This window comes from Eretmochelys imbricata, chromosome 25 (assembly GCF_965152235.1).
Source record: "Eretmochelys imbricata isolate rEreImb1 chromosome 25, rEreImb1.hap1, whole genome shotgun sequence".
In the NCBI taxonomy this organism is placed as follows: domain Eukaryota; kingdom Metazoa; phylum Chordata; order Testudines; family Cheloniidae; genus Eretmochelys; species Eretmochelys imbricata.
The window spans coordinates 17041491-17060831 of record NC_135596.1 but is presented as its reverse complement, the minus strand read 5'-3'; the positions used below and the strand labels follow the sequence as shown (position 1 = coordinate 17060831).

General features: G+C 41.7%; 1 protein-coding gene across 1 annotated transcript in view; it reads right to left on the bottom strand.

The window, feature by feature from the left end:
* The window catches only part of CPAMD8 (C3 and PZP like alpha-2-macroglobulin domain containing 8), an 87283-nt gene that overhangs the window by 30556 nt on the left and 37386 nt on the right, over nt 1-19341 (bottom strand). Inside the window, exons 23-34 of the mRNA XM_077842142.1 lie at nt 16282-16333; nt 15196-15494; nt 14449-14674; nt 13642-13818; nt 8627-8708; nt 6885-7041; nt 6356-6430; nt 3065-3230; nt 2246-2332; nt 1001-1137; nt 457-612; nt 10-72 (exon numbers count right to left, since the gene is read on the bottom strand). Of these exons, the coding sequence (XP_077698268.1) occupies nt 10-72; nt 457-612; nt 1001-1137; nt 2246-2332; nt 3065-3230; nt 6356-6430; nt 6885-7041; nt 8627-8708; nt 13642-13818; nt 14449-14674; nt 15196-15494; nt 16282-16333 (1677 nt within the window). The remainder of the gene's footprint in view (nt 1-9; nt 73-456; nt 613-1000; nt 1138-2245; nt 2333-3064; nt 3231-6355; nt 6431-6884; nt 7042-8626; nt 8709-13641; nt 13819-14448; nt 14675-15195; nt 15495-16281; nt 16334-19341) is intronic.

Here is a 19341-nt window from a genome sequence, read left to right as displayed (position 1 = left end):
GCCCCTTACCTGCATCAGACAGCAGCCTTCGCCCTTGGCACTTACGAACAGCCCAGTGGGAATGCTGGGGATCTAGGGACAAGCATGGGAGAATCCACAGTTAAGACATGTCAGCCTTGGTTTTTATGTGACAGAGCATTCCAGTTTACATGGAACCATATAAAAGCAGAACAAAAATGGCAGATTCTTCCTCAGTCCCTATATTAATTGCAAGCAGCCAGTGGTAATGATCCCAAACCAAACACCAGGCATCCATTGTGATGAAGGATGTTCTCATAACTGAGCATTTGCTGCCTCTCCCATCAGAGGTTGGGCAAAATACCCAGCCCATTCCCCCCCACCCCCCACACTGAAATAATCTGAGTTACAACACAGAACCCAAATTCAGGTCGGTCACTTTGGGAAACTAGTAACATTAAAGCAGAGGAAGTTGTATCTTTTCAGGCACCCACTTACCACTGCAGTCTGGAGAACCTTCTTATTCATCTTGTTAAGCTCAAAAGTCTCTTGATAGTCTAAATTAGTGGAAGCCAGGGAAATGGTAAGGTTGACTCCTCCAACATAAGAAAGAATGGCATATTCAGCCAGAGCCTGCAGAGCTACACATGTATCCTATGGGATTGGGGGAAAAGACAGTTAGTGAAGAACCAAGGAGCACCAACCTTATGAACTAGCAACGTGCTGTACACTCATTAGCATCTGACAGTTCAGGTTTCCTCTGCACTTGCTTAGACAGTAAATGGAATCGCTTCATTCCCCTCTCTCCGCACCTCTTCCTCCCTCAGAAGTCTCAGAGAAAGTGAGAGAGACACTCAAGTTCACTCCTTGCTGCTCACACCCGAAAGGCGTGATAAAGAGCACTGTGCGGTATTCTCTGCACCAGGATTTAGCATGACTCCTACATTCCAGAATGAAACCTAACCCAGATTAGTCCCTAGTCAGTCAGTTTGCATTGGCATTTATTTCTATGATGAAATTACACAAGCTGCCAGGAATTCACCTGAGTAGATGAGAATCCTCCAAGTGCATTTCTCTGCTGCGACAGCCATTTAACCACCGGAAGTGCGGAGGCCACATCCCCCAGGAGCGTGTATGTCAGCAGTGCATAGGCTGTCATTTCCACCTCTGCAGATACAACTGAAAGAGAAAACAATCAAAACCACATTTGGAGCAGGGAATCTGGGCTGAGCCAGGTATCACCTCTCTGTAGTTTCACAAGCTAAAAAAATCTTCAGGGTTCAAAGAGTCCAAGGCAGAAAGAGACAAATGAAGCAGTGAAAAATGTCTGTACCCAAATTACATCGGACATTTTCCAAAATGGGCCTCATGTGTCAGCTTCCAGTCTAATCTTTCCTCTGGCACATCAGATCACAGCTCCTTCTGCTTGACTTTTAGCCCCTGCATAAATTTACTCTGGCTCCCTTTTCCCCTACATGCCACCCAAGCTGCATGGCTGACTCTGCATCTCTGTCATTGGACTTTTCATGCAGAGTCATGGTCTTTTTTGACCTGGCCCAACGATTACTCCATTAATTTTTACACCTTTTCATCTTGATAGTGGAGCCTGGGGTTTTAAATAGTTAATTATTAGTGCTGGCATATTCAAAGGAGACTAAGGGAGTTAGATGGCCAACTCTCATTGACTGTCAATGGAAACTGGGCACCTCACTCACTCTTAGGGTCCTTTGAAAATCCCAGGCCAAATAGCTGTTACTGTAAAATTAAGTATATTTGACTTCTAATTTCCCATGGCAAATGACTCCTCCCCTGAGGAGTCCCATAAGGCTCATAGTTCCCCATTTTATTCACCATCTCCTATGAAGCTTTATGGAGAGCTGGTGAGACAACATGGGCTGAAATGCCAGCAATGCATGGACCACACCCAGCTCTGCACCTCCTAGTTCTCTTAATGTCTGGCCACTGCCTTCTCCTGCTCTTGACTCCTGCTCCTTTTCTGAATTGTTAACAAGACAGACATAAGGAGGGTGAAAGCGACATTAGGGTGCATTATAAAAAACATGCAACTAACAAGAAGTGTGAATGTTGCCCCACTCAGTCACTGGACTTTTGTTGCACCCCATTCCCCTTCCTTTGCCTTCACATGTGAACTCCTCAGGGTAGCGACCTTCCCTTCTTACCTACCTGAAAAGCAGTTAGCACACTGCAGGCATTATATAAAACAAAAGAGAATAATCCCAGTCTTTCCCCCAACAGGGGTATCATAAATAACCACAAACAGGGGTACCTGATTGAGAAAGCCCATCGTTAAATCCCATGAATGTATCTTCATCAGTAACCAGAGTCCCCATTAAGCTCCAGTGGGTAAAGCCATCTAGAATGGTAAAGCAGTAAAGAAGTTAAAGCTATTCCCTAGACATGGGGAGGTTCAAACTCTGCTGTCACATATTTGGTCTAAAACTGAACCACAACCTATACTGCATTGTCATTCCATTTACAGAGTAAGCTTCTCGGGGCAGGGACTATGAATTCCTTTGGGTTACCTACAGTGCTAACTACATTGTTGGTGCTTAAGAACAATTTGTAAAGAGGGATTTATTTTGGCTGGGGGCAGAAGGAAAGAGAGGATTAATGCTGGCAGGCTGATGAATTTTGCATTCCGAAGAGCCATCTGCAGAATCAGATCTTGCATCACTGATCAAGTATTGTGGCACCAGAGAAGGATGCTAAATGTCACACAGTGGCATGGCAAAGTCTCTGGTGCACTTACACTGCTCACAGCAGAGACCACTCATACCTGTACCGCTAGAAGCTAGGGAAGGTGGAGTCAAACCAATGCCTGTAGCTGAAGGACTCTGCCCTGTATCCTGAGAATCAGGAGAATTATGTTATAAAGGTCGATTCATGTTATGAGGAAGCCCTCATCTCAGAGGATATATCCTCCCCAGGCTGATAACTGAGATCACTTGTTCTCGCTGGCAAGTGCTATTAGCTTGTTTCCACAAGTGCCCTGGGGAGGCCTGTACTGAGTTCATTGTCTGAGAAGCCTCAGAGCAGCAGAAGTTATTTGAGGGGCATGCCAGCTTGGCCCTCAGGTGCACAATACCTTGCATAATGGCCATGCTGTTCATTTTCCGCAACATCACTGCAGCAGAGGGACTATGCAGAAGAGTCAGGGCATATGCAGTCAGGGCTGTGGTGTAGGGATCTTCTGCAGAATACAAGTTGGACTCCAAGAAGTGTTTTGCTTTGGCAACTGCTGCTTTTTCTTCCTAAATTGGGGAGAGTGGGAAAAAGACCAGCTATATTACTAGCACCTGCATCTCCAGAGCTGAGATTGCTACATTTTTCCTGAACTTGTGTCCATCAGGGAAGCAGTGTGAACATGCACTTTGCTCTGAGTGGTACAGAACCGACTGATCCTTCCTTTCCCTAAGTAGGGCCATGACTCCAGGGTTAAAAAAATGGGGACTAACACCACAGAAAGAAAGATCCAGATATTAATGTTGCTGAGACATATTTGTTCCCCTAATGCTGAAGAGGCTTCATTCTCCTGTAGGACTCAGCATGGACAGCAAAGATATTTAGTAGCAGTGAAGTCTCTGCTTTACATTTGATTGGGTCCCTTATACTCCAGAGCATCTAGTAGATACCAAATGATAATAAAGGCCAAGATTCCCAGGGTCACCACAGTCAGCAGACATGTTTTATTAACTCCCCCAATGACCTCACTGTGCAGGAACAAAGCTCTAACAATTTATAGAAATAATTTAATTGGATTTGATGTAATTGGGTTTCCTTTGATTGCCCTGTCACACTTACCTTCTTCCTTCCTCATTTCCAAGCTCAGATCATTAGTAACACTTGCAGATCTCCCCTAGGGAAACCACCAGACTGTAATGAACTGGGACTTCTGGGGCTATCTGACTTAGAAATGGCCTAGAGAGAACATCCCTCCCTGCCCTATCTTTCCCATAAAGGGGAGCTGCCACAGAGGGGGTGGTGACTTGCTCCTTTAGCACAGGGGTTCTCAAACTGGGGGTTGGGACCCCTGAGGGGGTCGTGAGGTTATTACATGGGGGGATGGGGTCGCAAGCTGTCAGCCTCCACCGCAAACCCCGCTTCGACTCCAGCATTTATAATGGTGTTAAATATATTAAAAAATGTTTTTAATTTATAAGTGGGGGGGGGGTCGCACTCAGAGGCTTGCTGTGTGAAAGGGGTCACCAATACAAAAGTTTGAGAACCGCTGCTTTAGCACTTTCAGGATCAGATCTTGCAAAGTGTTGAGCGCCCTCAACTCCCACTGAGTCTAACCGGAATTAAGGGTGCTCAGCACATTGCAGGCTGGCCTTATTCTGAGAGCTTTGCAAGGCACAGGCCTACAGCACGCTGAGCACATCAATCACAAAGGTTTTCTGAAGAGATCCTCATGGCTCCTCTGGGCACTTAAAAATCCCCTTAAAAACGGTGCTTTATGTCTGAACAGGAAATCAACATGTCTGAGTAGGGGACACCAAAGAGACACACTGAACAGACCTTTCTCTCTACAGAGACACAGGGTATCAGATTCATAACATATTTATTGTCATTCCCTCCCCACAGGGAATGCTTGGCTCAGCAGTTTTGAGTGTGTGCAATGTGTGATTACAAACAGGGTCCAAAGAAAGAGTGTGTGTGAGATCAGTAGCAGGCTCCAACATGCTATCTACAGAGATTCAGAAGGGTTTGGGGAACTCACTTTGTCCAATATTTGAAGTCCGGGTGGCCAGAGTGTAGCCTGCAGAATTCTACAGTGCAGACCTCAGGCCTCACCTCATCAGTACCAGGTTGCACCTCAACATAAGAGACAATCTGTTTCATTTTTGTAATTCTGTAGCTGCTAGCAAGTTGGCCATGTGGGGCTCAGTTTGGGAAAGTCTGGTCACCCCTGCACTAACCCCACATTTTGTATATTATATATAAAATTAATCTTTAGAACCTTGCTCATTCAAGACCTAAATGAATCAAATGGGACCCAGTTCACATTGGGGAGTGATATGGCAGAAGGCTTCCATAGTTAATTAACAGTAAGAGCTTGTCCTCTCTGCTGGAATGAGGAGGCAGGGATATATTTCTTTTTCTTTTTACTAATGTACCAACAGCTTGACAGAAATGGACAGTGAAATCTATCATTTATCTACACAAGTCCAGCACAGGCAACAGCTCTATAAAGTTGGGGTGATCATATGCTTTAGTGGGTAGGGCACTGGATTAAGAGTCAGTGTTAGGAGGCTCTGCCACTGACCTGCTGTACAACCTTGGGCATGTCACTTCCCCTCTCTGTGTCTTTACTTCCCTTTCTGCCTTGTCTACTTAGACAGTAAACTTTTGGGGGCAGGTGTTTGTTGATACAGTAGTGCCTACAGTTGTAATAAAATAAATAAATAATAATATGCTGCTTTACGCTGCCCTGCAAATGCCTATTCTTGGAGGTGAGAGGAGAGTTCAGTCTCCAAGGGGCATTCAATTTTCAGCCTACCAGAATCAGCAGCTATTGAGGCAATTGTGGCCATGGTTTTTGGGACACAGCTATTTATCCAACAGAAATTGGACTGAGGACCATTAACTCATTCACACATCCAAATGAACACTCTTCAGATAGTAAATCAGCTTCCTCTGCTGGATTTAACAAAGGTAACACAGTACAGGGGATTCAGGATGAATGTAATAGGTAATCCAAGAGATCTTCTGATCACTGAGATCTGGCTGCCTCCTACCCTTCTGGAGTGATAGAAAGCAGTGGCTCTCCACACACATGCCTTGTATTAAGCGCCAGGAAATTGCATTACAGCAAAGGTGAACATTTTGCTGTAGAGTTTACATTCCACTACATCACAGGAAAGTGACTCTTCTCTAAGACATTTGATAATTTTAAATACCCTAATTGAGGAATCACAGGCTATAGAATTCATGAATGTGGCTATCTGGCAGGGGCTGCCAGCAAACCCACCTATTAGGATCAGGACAAAGAGGAGCATAGAGACAGATCCATATTTATTGTGTTCACTGCCTTTCTGAGCTGCTCAGCAACTTATGTGGAAACAACTGCCTGCTGCTGGAGGGGATTTAGAGAGAGCAGCTCTGCTCCTCTGGAACAAGCCACAAGCTGACAACTCGAGGTTGCAGGAATCTCCATTGCTAACTTTAGAAAAGATTCTTTTGAGACATTCAACTCTAGATAAGTCAGGAAGACTCCACCACAGCTTCTGGTGTCTGACTGTCACCTCCAGAACCAGCTGACAAAGTCTCCGCAGGTCAAAAAAATGCAAAGCCAAGCAACAAAAAGGAAATTTTCAAAACCCAGCACAAGAAATAATCTCTTAGCTATTTTAATGGCTGCTGTTCAGTCCTTTACCTCAAAGGTGATGCCTGTCTCCAACAGACCTGCAACTACGTATGCTGTCAGTGAGATCTTGCCATGGATTCCACCCTGGAGTGGGATAAACATAAAACAACTGGGTGAAAATTGAACAGCAGCACGCTGCATGGAAGGACTTTGGAAGCGAAGCAGGGAATAAGTTGGAACCATGACAAAGGCTAAGGCCATAGAACCCTTTCACATTTGTACTTGGTGAGCCTATAGTTCTGAAACCCAATTCCCCTTTGCAACTTTCTGCCCGGTCCATGGCTCGGTAACACATCTGAGACATGGAGCTTCATAGTTGAGATGCAGTTTCCAAGTGCCATGGTGGGATTTTCAAAGGGTGGCACACAGCTAAGCCCCAGCAGACTGCTTTATTGAAACCCCTCTTTAGTTTCTTTCCCATAGGATCATAGCCCTTTAACACAAAAATCATATGAACCATAAGATTACACTACCTCTAACCCTGGTAACATTCTAAAAATGCATTTGTTGCATGATTCTAAGTCTCTATAGTTTTTACCTGGATGTCCTTATTTAATATTCTACCCATAGCAGGGAACGAGCCATCTTCCTTCTGGTGCTGGATGATCCAGTCCTTTGCAGCTGTTAATTCCTTGGGATCAATGAAAATAAACCCACGAGACTGCGCAAAGGACTTGAGAACAAAGGCTGTTAGCCTGAAAACACAAATTCAGCAGATTCTTGAGAATAAGAACACAGAGCACTATCTGGGAAATAGTGCTTCTGGGAAATGTATGTTTCAAAAATCTAGAAGAGGAGACACTATTGAAATATACAAAAAAAAGAATGGTGTAGAGAAGATACACCGGGCACTATTTACCCTTCTGGGTAATACACAAAACAAGGGGACACTGCATGAAATTCAAAGGCAGCATATTTTAAACTGAGAAGCATTTAAAAACAACAACAAAAACCCCATAAAAAAAGACAGTTAAGCCTGTGTAACTTACTGCCATAGAATATCATAAATAGAAAGAGAGCCAAAATTTGACTCAACATTGTCATTGGCTGGAATTAATTTCTCTTGTACAGGTGTTTAGCTGCTCCCTGACTCAAGCTTTTGAAATAAGATGCATACAATTACCAATTCAGATATAACACTAGATGGAAAAAAGGGAAAATATTGTAATTTCCCCTATTTTAATCATTTACTGATAATAAAACAACTGGAAATTCAAACCACTGCTAAAGTTTGTCTCTGTTGAGCGTTAGGATCTAAGCAGATACAGAAGAAGTGCTTTTAGAATTCTAAACCTCTGACATGCAAAAAGTGTGAACTCCAGCCGGTTTTGGGAGACTGAATCACTCATTTTACAAGCCCCGCAGGAATGGGAGGGTAGGAGGCAGGCTTCCTGGCAGGGGATTTTTCGAGTGTTAAGTAATGGTGTGTTACAGTATTTTATATCTAGGGACTAAAAGATGCCAGCTCTGAGATGAAAGTAGAGTTTATTATCTTTAAAAAAGTTAAGCATCATCATCACAGAAATTCTACTTCCCCTTCAAATGAGTTCATGGAGCAAGTCAATCTAAAGGAAAATTCAGAGCAGCTGAAGAAATTGAGTGACAGTGCAGGCAAATTAACCAAATGGAAAACTTTTTAGTTTAAGGTGCTGCATTTAGTCAAGTAAATGCTAACACTGAGGTAAAGCAGAGTCTTGAGGAATGAGGTGCATTCTAGAGAACACTGGAACACCCTGCCCCCTCCATCTACTGCCTCAGCACAACTGGTACCTTGAAAGGCCCTGCAGTTCAGTTTCCTGGGGAATCCATCCATCCATCCTGTTCTGTTTGATCCAGGTGGAGCTGGAGTCCACTGAAAGATGTGCTCCATTCTCTCCCTCCTGCCCTGAAGGAGGTGCCCTGCCATCTCCCCAACACAGCCTGGGTGGGGTTCTGTTCTCAAGTAAGAAGGTGCTTATTGAGGTCACGCACTGCCTATGCAGTTCTATGGCATAGAATCTGACCCTAAATGACAGCATTGGAACCTTAAAGGAACATGCATTAACTAACATCTTAACAGTCCTTCAGTTTTGATCCTCAAAACCCATCTAATGTGGGATAACAAAACACTCAGCAGTAGAGCATTAGCAGGCTTCTAGCCATTAAATATTATTTTTACTCTCTGCTATGTGCGACATCCTGACACAAACTGGAAACTTATTGTCCTTTTTGCCAATTATGTCCTTTTCAATTTGGCAAACACTGAATTTTTAACTCTGTTTTAAATAGCGACTTACTTACCACATACTCCCTGAGGAGTCCCTCTCACCAAAAGCACTGTATGAACCATCTTGTCTCTTATAGGTCAACTGGCGTTGGTAACCTGGAAATCACAAAAGAATTGTGGGAGTCCAGCAATTTAGGGCTTGGCTACACTTACATTTTATAGTGTTCTAATTTGCTGGCTCAGGGGTGTGAAAAATCATCCCCCTGAGCGCAGCAAGTCAGAGCGCTTTAAAGCACTAGTGTAAACAGGCTCTGAGCACCGGGAGCCACACTCCCAGCGCTCGGAGCTAATCCCCTCGTGGAGGTGGATTACCAGGAGTGCTGGGAGAGCACTCCTGCGACAGCACTTTGAAGTTTCCAGTGTAGCCATGCCCTTAGAAAAGCAAGTGTTTAAACTGAATGAAAACTCAGATCATCCAACACTGGTATGGTGGATTCTGCTGCCAAAGGCAATTTTCTGTTCTGCTGTGTATGGTAGAGCCAACCCTGTGTGTGTGTGGAATAGATCTTAACTAAATCTTATTACAGGCTAGTATTTATAAGTCTCCATACATCTCCTGAAGACAAGTGATCAAAATATAACTTCTCCTACTATTAGCCTCTTTTCCATGCCCAGCTGGAGGCTCTTTGCATGTCTATATATGGGATGGCACTTGTCAGTCATATCTTCCTTTTATTAGGACTTTCTTTCTCTTCCCTTTAGTTGAGAAGAATTCCTGAGCAGAAAAGTCAGCTTGGAGAACAATAAGATTGACCACCTTGGCAAGCAGTTTCTTGAGACATGCAATAGCTAAGTCATTGGGGTCTTAACTTATTTGAACCCTTCCTAGCTGATGGGGCTGTTTTACAGAAGGCACATTTTAACCTAACAGTTATTGTGAAGTTAAATACTGAAGATCAAGAGAAAATACCGGGGCCCCATTTTAGGATGCATCCTTTTAGAGCAGTCACCTTAATGTACAAGTGCTCCCTACGTGAATGTCCTTCAAAAGCCAAAGATAAAGTTGGGATTAGCATTTTAGCTATAATGGATGGAATTTACCTTTCACCAAACCTACTTCCCTTGTAATCATGAACCGTCAGTGCTAATAAAATTAGGCCAAGTCTCAATAATGTGGAAACTCCAATACACAGTAATTTTGGCAAGGATTTTAAATGTCCACTAGATCTAAATCCTTCAGAATGGCTATTTCTGATATGAAGATGTATCAAACATGTGCAAGAGGCTACATGACAGAGAGACATTTGGAGCCTGGCTAATCCTCTGACCCATAAATAGACTTTTCATTCCATGCTGCATGACATCTTTATGAGAATGGATTAATTTTTCATTTCCAGGGACTGAGTAGCTTTGCTGACCTCTGCAGATACAGACGGCAGTATAACCTCCTATCAGTGGCTGTCCATCTCCCCCTGCTTCTCCATAACCTCCAAAAGTTTCCCTTTTAGAGAGAGCAGAGCTGGGTGAGTTTGTAAAATAGAAAACAATTGAATTCCTAGAAATTAATTATGGTCCAGCAGTGAAAAGCTTGGACTGGAGGTTTATAGGATATATGGATAAAAGTAGGAGAATAAAATCCACTTGTTCCACAGAAAGATAATGCAAAAGTAGCCTTAGGGGAAGAACCCAATTTGGTGAAAGAGAGAGACTCTGGGAGCAACCAAAAACAGAATCCAGGGTTATCACATTAATATTCAAATACATAAATCAAAGTTTACATTATTTCATTTGTGGAGCCCTAAAGGGACGAAGGGAACAGTGAAGAAAATGAAAGAATCAGAGTAAAGTACAGATACTTCTGAGAACAATGGCTGAGGTAACCACATTTACCCCAAGGTCACCTTGGCAAGTGATTGAGTCTCTGAATGCCAAGCCTTTAATATTGGTTGGAGCATCTAGTTTAACTTAGGAGTGCTCTATATTAGTAATGGGCAAAAGAGGAAAAGAAAGAGTCTTCAAGCTCTGAAGCGTGTTTCTGAGAGGGTGCTACTGTGGAATAAAATCAGTGCACACAGCAACATACCAAGAAAAGGGAAAGTGGTGGAGTTTCTGGGAGAACAAGATCAACCCCTCACATTACTTCACCCTTCTAAAAAATTCCTAGCTCCTGCAGCCTCCTTGGTAAGGCCATGTCTACACAACAAAATTATGTCAACCTAAGTTACATTGGCATACAGCCACCACAGTAATTAAATTGTTTTTGCATGCCCACATTATGCTCCTTAAGAACATAAGAACAATCATGCTTGGTCAGACCAATGGTCCATCTAGCACAATATCCTGTCTTCCGACAGTGGCTAATGCCAGAGAGACTGAACAGAACAGGTTATCATCAAGTGATACATCCCAGCACCCATTCCCAGCTTCTGGCAAGCAGAGGCTAGGGATACTTTAGAGCATGGTTTTTCAACCCTGCCCATCCTGGCTAATAGCCATTGATGGACCTATCCTCCATGAGTGGGTGGTGCATGTCCTCACTACAAGCACTGTACTGTCAGTGCGGGGCACTGTGAGATGGCTTGTGAAAGCCCGTATCAGTCGATTTAAGCAATGCAGCATCTACACTGAAGCTATGTCTACACTACCACTTATGTAGGCAAAATTTATGTCACTCAGGGTGTGAATAATCCACCCCCCTGAGTGACATAAGTTACACTGACATAAGTGCTAACGTGCAAAGTGCTATGTTGGTGGGAGAGCTTCTCATGCCGACACTGTTTATGCCACTTGCAGGGTTTTTTTGTCCTGGCGGGAGAGCTGCACAACTGCATTGCTGTACGTGTAGATATGGTCTGACATTTCGTTGACCTAACTACAGTGACATTGACTCTATGCCTCTCATGGAGCTGGAGTTATTAAGTCGGCATAGCAGGGTAGTTACGTCGGTGGGAGCAAAATTTTAATGTAGACACTTATATAGTTAAGTCAAGGTAAGCTGCCTTTCATCAACCTAACTGTAGTGTAGACCAGGCCTAAGTTCACATCAGATACAAGTGCTGCATTCAAGCCCTGCTTAAACTGGCCTATTTGGGCTAAAAGGTACTCTGCTGAAAAAAGTCATTACCATGACAAGTGGGGTCACAGAGTTGGCAAGAAGGTTTACAAACATCTCTTCAACTGCTGCTGGAGCCATTCTACCCACCAAGCTCAACTCTGAGTGCAGACACAGACAAGAGACTAAGGCAAGCTGGTGGTAGGAATTGGCTTGTAATTCTGTGCATCCAGACAGCTAAGTCAATACACATATTCACTGATAATGCAACAAAAAGTCACTGCCTTCAGAATTCTTCAGTAGTTCTATAGCTTGCAGGAGGCAGGTGAAGCCTTTTCACACCCAGAAATCAAAGACAAAGATGTTCTTCTCAGACCAGCAATAGCTGCTGCATTAAATTTGACTTTTCCTTTATATTGAGATCTTCCCTACATAAGCCTCAGATACAATTTACTGCTGAAAAGTATTTCTTCTTCACCAGATTGTATTCATGTTGGAAATAATCAATTCAGATTCATTTTGCTGGTAACTACTGGTAAGTTTCTGTATGTCACTCTTCTTACACTTTCCTTGGCTGTTACTCTTACATTAATTTTTCTTTGCTTGTTAGACCTCTCTCCCGAACCATTTCACATCTTGCTTGCTCTTATGAATGCTTGTTCTTACATTTTCTATGCATCCCTTTTTACAGTCCGGAGAGGTGCAAAAACGAGATACTTCATCTCTCTAGAGTTCATCTGTGTTTTTAAGAACTTTGATGTGGTAAGGTAGAAATTTTACCAAGAAGCCCAGCACAGCACTGAGGATTAAGGGAAGGAGCTGGGAACTGCAAGTGATAATAGGTTCTATGATTTTGCTCTTTGATGGATGGATTTTAGTGGGAAAAGAAAGTTTTCTTGCTCAGTAAGGCGCAAAGGCCTTCTTAAAGCAGGACAAGGGCTTTCTCCATCAGAACCTGCTACTTGGCAGGGGTCCCAGAGAGCACAGGAAGGTTTAAAGCCTTTTGGAATTTCCTCTGTGGAGGTAAATGAATATGCCGAGTTTGAAGCCCAAACATTTGAAAGGTTGTAAATTAAAACTGAATATTATTAAAAATGAGAAACTGAGCTTGGCTATTAGAAAATGCTCTAACTTTGAGGGCAAGCAGAGAGCACAGCAAACTACCAAGTGAAATAATTCTGGTCCAGTCCCTAAAGGCAAATAACATAGGGCTCTTGCTGATACGTACAGGGAACGGATTACATTTTCTGAGGAATCTCAGTTAACCCTGTCACCTATGATTCCATGACATGGCTATTGTCTGAGTCATGCACAAGGCAGGCCATGTCCATCCCCTTGTGGGTGATTCTTGTTTTTAATAATTTTCTCGTAATTCTTTCCTGTTCCTGGGAGCCTTGCTTTGTGTAGCTACAAACCATTCTGTACAAACCACCCTTCCTATTTGAATGCAGAGAGAGAAAACACTTGAAAAAGCAGATTGCTTTAGGCTACACACACAGAAATGACATGACATTGAACAGGGTGGGGACAGACCCTCTCCATATGGCTCTGGAATGACTGCTCCTGGGATACTAATTTGGTTCTGGATAAATTGTAACTAAAAAGATATTGACAAATTGGAGGGAGTTCAGAGAACAACAGAAATGGTTGGAGGGCTGGAAGGATTCATTTAGAAAAAAAATAAAAAAAACTAAATACATGCAGCTTGGCTAAGCAATGACTAATGGAAACACAATAACCTTCCACAAGTATCTGAAGGCTGTAAACAACAAGGAGAGAATGAAAATATTTAGGAGAGTAAAAGAATGTATAACTAGGAGTAAATACGAAGAGAAAATATGGCTGTGTACCAAGGAAAACTTCCTGACACTGATATCTATGAGGCTGTATGATAATCTTCACAGGAAATTGTTTGAGACCCATAACTCAGGATATTTCAGGCTAGACAGGACAATGTTAAACAAGTAATATGCTCTGTTGACCTAGACTACTGATAGGTCTTTTATGTCTCTACAGTCTATGAGTCTGAGGAAGTACCTTGCACCAGATAATCTGTGGCTTCGCTCTCCACCTCAGGGCTGAGTTGTTTGGTTTTCTGCAGATATTTTAGGACAAAGACATTGGGAGCAAAATGGATCATGTTCTGCTCCCCACATCCAAATGGTAATCGTAGAAGATTGTCCAAGTTGTTAAGCGTAGGGCCCATCACATCTCCTGATTAAAACAATGAGACACATTCAGTACTGCCACACAATATTTAACTTCTCTCTCCCTGTTGTCTCATTGTTTACTTTTATTTTCTAAATGTACAAGACTGAGGAAGGAGGAACCTGAATGGCTGATGAAGGCTCTAGTCACAACTATAATGGCACAAACCCAATTAAGCCCACTGGTTTCCATCAGATGCAGGAACACTAAACCTTAATATAAAATTGGAACCCCCTAAGATCCTCAGTCTTAACCATGCAGGGTTTCCCTTGGAGTAGAGAGGAAATTTCAGTCTCCAGGGCTCATTAACTCCTTGGCTAACAGCTAAGACCATCAACAAGAGAGCCAGTTAGTGCTACTTGTGATTGTGATGATTTTGTGCATAGATTTCCACTGGGTACTCTCATCTCTTTCCATAGAGGCTATTGAGGAACCATCAAACGATACCAACTTTCAGTCACTGTCAACCTGGACTGAGTTCAAACCAGCAACTGAAAGGCAAACCATTCCACATCCCAGAAAGTAATATTCTTTTCATTATAAGTGGGTATGACTATCCTACCTGGTTCATATTACTTTTAACTTTTAGTTTGTAGCATCTATCTTTATTAACACCCAGTCCCTTTTAGTTGGTACCTATTATTGAGGCAGTAGCTCTTTCTGATCCAGGGATCACATTGTGGGGAACTCCAAGAGTAAACGCTTCATTGTGATTTTCATCAGTCTCTTCTTTTCTCCAGATTTTAAACTCTCCCATTGAGCCCCAGCCTGTGGAGAAGCCAATGTACTTCACCTCAGGCTGTTTGGGGATGGCCCACTCCACAATAATGGATTCATTTAGCATCTGAGTACCATGGCCAACCTGAAAGGAACAAGCAAACCATCCAATTCCAGGATGAACATGCAAGTCAAACCTGCCTCTCTTGTTAAATTTGGAACTCTATTGTATGTGCCCTTGGACTCAGTGGCTTAAACCTGTAGTTGCATCATGAGAACATTACATGAACCAGCCAAACTCCACTGGATTTAATTGGAAATTAAGGAGATATCAGCAAGTTATTTCTCACTGGTCTCCCATCAGTACTGACCAGCTGGACCTGTGTTCTCAAGGAGCAAATACTTTTAATACACTTAATAACAATAATTTTTAAAGCTCAGGTTCCCAGGGCACTGCATGACAAAGAAAAACATTTTGAAACACAATCAAGTGTTCTAATATAAACTGCCCAATAAAAATTTAACATAGAAAAGGAACAGAAATTAGGCTCTTTCTTTCTATAACATGGCAAATGGAAATGTGCCATATATACACTCAGAGTCCTCTTGGTCTTGTTAAGGAAGAAAGAGACCATAGGGCTGTTGTTACACAGACAAATTCACTACCTGAATTATTCCATTTTTCCAGCTGATCCAGAAGCTCCGGAATTCATCCCAAGAGAGGATGCCAGCTGTGTCTGTGCTGACAACTGGCTCACCCATTTTACTAGTAGAAATCCACGTTTTAGCATTTTGATGCCCACCAATGACAATCTCAGTCATCTCTGCCATGTCATGTGGGCCAGAGGACAAGGCAAAATGAGCATCATTGTGTGCTTTCACTGCAATGTCGAAATGAGTCATCCGGGCAGGCTTCTGCATATACTGGTACTCATATTTGTTAGGTGTAGAAATGTGAATTTTCTCTAGTCAAAAAAATAATGGAATATTGTCAGAATTAGATCTTGACGTTAACTTAGGAGGACACAAAATTGTTAATAAAAAGCCACATAGCCCAAGACTGAACTTCAAACACTTGGGGCTTTGTGCTGCATAATATATAAGTACGCATTTGTCACTCCAGTGCCTCATAAATCAAACTAGCAGAGTGGATAGGGATGTCTCTTCCTAACTTCCACTTTCTTGAATTCCTTCCTATATAAAATTAGGACTTTTTAGTTCAAATAATCTAGGTATATTTCTTGTGAAGTCTATACATTATTTCTCAATTCCCATTTTAAAAGGTCAAGAAGACTCCCTGTTTAGCAGAAGCCAAATCATAATTAGCTACTGTAGCCAAATCCAATTTATCTGAATCAAGCAGAAGGGATACATTGACTTTGGGTCTGAATTAAAAAATCAGCTAAAAATATACTATAGCTTAATTTAGCCACAGTTGTGGTCCACTGTGCAAAACACTTAGCCAGTTTTATAAAGAAAGGGAAGTTCACTTTTTATTTGCATATAGCATTTGGCCAATTAATATTGTCCATAGTTAGCCAGCCAGGTATGAAAGACCCTTTATATCAATAGCTTGATGTACATGCTGTTAACCCATCAGCCATAGATGGGATATAAATTTTACTGATTTTCCTACTGAAAAGAGGGAAACAAATGAAGTTTTTCCAGGGGTAAAGCAACATGTTTCTATTTATAACTTAAATTGTGGAAAAAAACAAACCTTGTCATATTGTGTTCAAACCAAAAACTTACCATTAGGGCAGAAGAACACACTGTAGGTATATTCTCTGGATAATCCCTCTGGCTACACAAAGGCAGAAATCCATTAGGAAAATAAGCACTTGGATTAACAGCAACCACCATTTAGTTTTAGTTATAAATACACAAAATAAAGTTCTGGTGCCATATAGCATTAAAGGCCCATTATACATTATGAAATATGACATTTCACTGGCATTGTTATCAGGAATACATACTATGGCTCATCATTGCTTTCAAATGTACCTAAATACGGATTTAGGCACTTAACTTCAGGCATTAAAGCTTCAGAATTTTACACTTAGTGGCTGAACTGCAAACAAAAAATATGTTTTCAATCACTAAAGTCATCTACCATATTGAAGGATAGTGAGTGTTTTATCTGTTGCTAAAATGGTGCTAAGGGTGACCCTGGGAATGTCAGCCCAGTGTGCTTTACTTCATGTCCATGTAAGGTAGCTGAAACAGTAATTAAAGAGATTTATAAGATATCTAGATAATACGATATAAGAGGGGCAAACCAACACAGCTTCTGTAAAGGAAAATCATGTCATATCATATCACCTCATCCAGCCTGTTATAAATATTTTATAGACTCAGCAGAATCACAGTTAAAGAGAAATCAGCAGATACAGATTTCTGTTGATGAATTCCCCCACAAGAGGCTATTAAGGAAACTAAATAAATCAGGGGGAAGAGGCAAAGTTCTATTACAAATTACAAAATGTTTAAAGAGCTATAAAATAAAGAAATACATGGTATTTCCAGTGTGGAATGAGGTTATTGGGGGATGCCTCCCATATTTGTACTAGGACGAGTGTTATTTTACATACTCATTAATGATCTGGAAAAGTAGGTGAACAACCAGGTGGCAAAATTTTGCAGATGACACACAATTACTTAAATTAGTAAAGATTAAAGAGGATTGTGAGAAACTACAAAGGGAGATCTTCAAACTACCACGAGATCTTCAATGATCTAAAATTCAAAAAAGAGTCCTACAAAAAGTGGAAACTCAGTCCAACTACAAAGGATGAATATAAACAAATAACACAAGTATATAGGGACAAAATTAGAAAAGCCAAGGCACAAAAGGAAATTGAACTAGCTAGGGACATAAAACGAAATGAGAAAACATTCTACAAATACATTAGAAGCAAGAGGAAGACCAAGGACAGAGTAGGCCCATTACTCGATGAGGAGGGAAAGACAATAACAGAAAATGTGGAGATGGCAGAGATGCTTAATAACTTCTTTGTTTCAGTTTTCATGAAGAAGGTTGGTGGCAATGGGATGTCTAAAATAGTGAATGCCAGTGAAAATGAGGTAGGATCAGAGTCTAAAATAGGGAAAGAACAAGTCAAAAATTATTTAGACAAGTTAAATGTCTTCAAGTCACCAGAGCCTGATGAAATGCATGCTAGAATACTCAAGGAGCTGACTGAGGAGATATCTGAGCCATTAGCAATGATCTTTGAAAAGTCATGGAAGATGGGACACATTCCAGAAGACTGGAAAAGGGCAAATATAGTGCCCATCTATAAAATGGGAAATAAGGACAACCCGAGGAATTACAGAGCAGTCAGCTTAACTTCTGTACCTGGAAAGTTAATGGAGCAAATAATTAAGAAATCAATTTGCAAACACCTAGAAGATAATAAGGTGAAAAATAACAGTCAGCATGGATTTGTCAAGAACAAATCGTGTCAAACCAACCTGATAGGTTCCCTTGAAGGGTAACAAGCCTTGTGGATAGGGGGGAAGCAGTAGACGTGTTATATCTTGACTTTAGTAAGGCTTTTGATACTGTCTCACATGACCTTCTCATAAACAAACTAGGGAAATACAACCTCGATGGAGCTACTATAAGGTGGGTGCATAACTGGTTGGAAAATCGTTCCCAGAGAGTAGTTATCAGTAGTTCACAGTCATGCTGGAAGGGCATAACGGGTGGGGTCCTGCAGGGAACGGTTCTGGATCCGGTTCTGTTCAATATCTTTATCAATGATTTAGATAATGGCATACAGAGTACACTTATAAAGTTTGTGGATGATACCAGGCTGGGAGGGGTTACAAGTGCTTTGGAGGATAGGATTAAATTTCAAAATGATCTGGACAAACTGGAGAAACGGTCTTAAGTAAATAGGATGAAATTCAATAAGGACAAATGCAAAGTACTCCACTTAGGAAGGAACAATCAGTTGCACACATACAAAATGGGAAATGACTGCCTAGGACGGAGTACTGCGGAAAGGGATCTGGGGGGTCATAGTGGATCACACAAGCTAAATATGAGTCAACAGTGTAACGCTGTTGCAAAAAAAAGCAAACATCATTCTGGAATGTATTAGCAGGAGTATTGTAAGCAAGACACGAGAAGTAATTCTTCTGCTCTACTCGGCGCTGATTAGACCTCAACTGGAGTATTGTGTCCATTTCTGGGCACCACATTTCAGGAAAGATGTGGACAAATTGGAGAAAGTCCAGAGAAGAACAACAAAAATGATTAAAGGTCTAGAAAACATGACCTATGAGGGAAGATTGAAAAAATTGGGTTTGTTTAGTCTGGAGAAGAGAAGATTGAGAGGGGACATGATAACCATTTTCAAGTACATAAAAGGTTGTTAAAAAGAGAAGGGAGAAAAATTCTTCTTCTTAACCTCTGAGGATAGGACAAGAAGCAATGGGCTTAAATTGCAGCAAGGGCAGTTTAAATTGGACATTAGGAAAAACTTCCTAACTGTCAGAGTGGTTAAGCACTGAAATAAATTGCCTAGGAAGGTGGTAGGAATCTCCAACATTGAGGATTTTTAAGAGAAGGTTGGACAAACACCTGTCAGGGATGGTCTAAATAATACTTAGTCCTGCCTTGAGTGCAGGGGACTGGACTAGATGACCTCTCAAGGACCCTTCCAGTTCTATGATTCTATGACCTGACAAAACTAGGTTACAGGTTTGCAGAGTGATAGATTAAATTCAGTGTAGACTGGAGAGAATGGACTGTCTTGGAGTTAAAGCACTAGATTGGAACTCAGGAGGCCTTGGCTCAAGTCC